At 43.2% G+C, this 2,411-nt stretch overlaps 1 protein-coding gene across 1 annotated transcript; it reads right to left on the bottom strand.

Moving 5' to 3' along the window:
• Positions 1–538: 538 nt before the first annotated feature.
• On the bottom strand, positions 539–1,474 carry LOC110196155 (olfactory receptor 7C1). The gene has a single exon (XM_020969286.1). It carries the CDS (start codon positions 1,472–1,474, stop codon positions 539–541), a length of 936 nt encoding a protein of 311 aa, XP_020824945.1.
• Positions 1,475–2,411: the final 937 nt, after the last annotated feature.

Raw genomic sequence — 2,411 nt, 5'->3', positions numbered from 1 at the left:
ACCTCCCATGGATATTCTGCAAATAAAATGAGATAATATTTGTAAAAACTCTATATAAATACTTGCTATTATTATTTTGTTAAATTTCTTATATTAAAGTTTACAAAACAATTTCACATATACTATATCTTGCAATGCACAGGAAAAAAAAGACACTGTGAGGGAGGAGAAGTGACAGGTATTAAAATGTCCATTTTGAAAAATAAAGAAATTGTGGCTCATGAAACTCAAGTGATTTGTGCAAGGGAACACAGTGAGTTCAGGAGTAAATCACAGATCTTCTGATCTCATGTCCAAAGCATCTTTGTAGTTAGCAGATTGTCTGACAGTGGAGGATTTGAATTGGAAGTCAGTGTCATAGAAGCTCCAAAAATAGAGGTCAAGAAGCAGTTCACATAATCTACAATCAGAGATAGATGATAAGGCCAGAAATGTATGACCCCAGAGAGTCTTGGGCCTCGTGTTCACAAGCCAAGATTTCCAACATCCAGGCTCTGGGTTCCAGTCACCACATTCCAAAGCTCAGAGTTATGCCCCATCACTGGGAGAAGGTTGGTCTGCTCATGAGTCTCTTCAAGGCACCCTTTATGTCTTTGTTCCTCAGACTATAGATGAAGGGGTTCAACATGGGAGTGATCACAGCATACATCACTGAGGCAACTGTGTTCTTCCAGGAGGAGTGGGTAGCTGAGGAGCTCAGGTACACCCCAAAAACTGTGCCATAAAATAATGCGACAACACACAGGTGAGATCCACAGGTGGAAAAGGCTTTATACTTTCCTCCAGGTGATGGGACTCTCAATATGGAAGAACAAATCTTAGTATAAGAGAAAAGGATCCCTGTGAAGGGGAGAACACCCAGCAGGCCAGTTGTAAAATAAACCAAAATGTTATTGATAAGGGCCTCAGTACAAGATAGCTTCAGAACTTGAGGAAGATCACAGAAGAAGAATGGGAGATCAGGGTCTTTACAGAAGGAGAGCTGCATTGCCATCAGACTCTGAATGAGGCAGTCTAGAAGACTGATAGTCCAAGACAATAGAACTAGCAGACCACAGAGCTGCGGGCTCATGATGGTTGCATAGCGCAGGGGGTGACAAATGGCCATAAAGCGATCATAGGCCATCAGAGCAAGGAGGAAATTGTCCATGCAAGCAAAGACTGAGAAGAAATACATCTGGGTGAGGCAGCCAGCATAGGGGATGGCTTCACTGTTGGTCAGGATATTCACAAGCAAGTTGGGAACTGTGGTGGATACTAGACAGAGATCCACAAAAGATAGGTTGGAGACGAAGAAGTACATGGGGGTGTGGAGGTGAGAATTGGCTCCAGTGGCCAACATAATGAGAAAGTTCCCAACCACAGCGACCATATACATGCCTAAGAATAGCCCAAAGATAAACAGCTGCTGCTCTTGTTTTATGGGAAATGTGAAGAAGAATTCTGAGATGCTTGTTTTATTTCCTGGTCCCATTTAATTGTTTTAACTGTCAGATAAGAATAGGAATAGATAATGAAATTAAAATACCCATTGCAGACTCACAGAGTTTGAAGCAGAAGAGACTTTTAGTGGCCAACCAACCCAACCCATAAATCAAAAGAATTCTAGTGGCCTTGGCCCCTGAGGTCATGGCTTTCTGGGCCCAAAGATTGTAGGGTCTGTGCTGCTGACTCATCCCCATAGAATTTTCTCTACCATGCCATAGAAACCTCTTCATCCTGGAAACTCACTTCATTCCTGGACTACTTCTCACATTAGAAGTCCCCTAACTTGTCCCTGTAGCCTCTCCTTCTGACTGGCTGGCTCCTCCCAGAATTTCCATTTTAGGGAGAAGGCCCAGGCCAATCATGTCTTCATTCCCTTCAGGCTGCCCTGATGACCCATCTCCACAAGTATTTCTCTACCATGCATCTAAGCTGGGTACCTTCACCAGCCCTCCCAGTGCTTTTCAGCCCCTTTTTACGTATTGTCTTCCACTATTGGAATCTAAATTCTTTGACAGCAGAGATTATCTTTAGTTCTGCTTGTATTTTTATTCTGAGTGGCTGGCATATAGCAAATGCTGACTTGGCTATAGCATGTCCAAAAAGAAGCTGGGCATTCCCTGCCTAAAGACCTCCATGAACAGACACCTGCCACCTCTCCAGGCAGCCCATTCCACCTGTGGACAGCTCTCATTGCTAGTCTCATTTTGTCTCATTGAGACTAAAATGATTCCTTTGCTACATCCACCCATTGACCCTGCTTCTGTGTTCTAGGAAAAACTGAATCTGACAACCCTTCAAATACATAGAGACAACTTCAGACTGCTCATGTAATACAATGACTTCAGGGCTTGACTTTAGAAGACCTGTACTCGAATCCCAGCTCCAACATTTACTACCAGTGTGACTTTGGCCAAGTTATTTCT

Source organism: Phascolarctos cinereus, unplaced genomic scaffold (assembly GCF_003287225.1).
Source record: "Phascolarctos cinereus isolate Bilbo 61053 unplaced genomic scaffold, phaCin_HiC Scaffold_4;HRSCAF=312, whole genome shotgun sequence".
Taxonomy (NCBI): Eukaryota; Metazoa; Chordata; class Mammalia; order Diprotodontia; family Phascolarctidae; genus Phascolarctos; species Phascolarctos cinereus.
This window is presented reverse-complemented; position numbering and strand designations above follow the sequence as displayed.

Coding starts and splice junctions, on each gene's coding strand:
- LOC110196155 (XM_020969286.1), bottom strand. CDS start 1,474: ATGGGACCAGGAAATAAAACAAGCATCTCAGAATTCTTCTTCACATTT.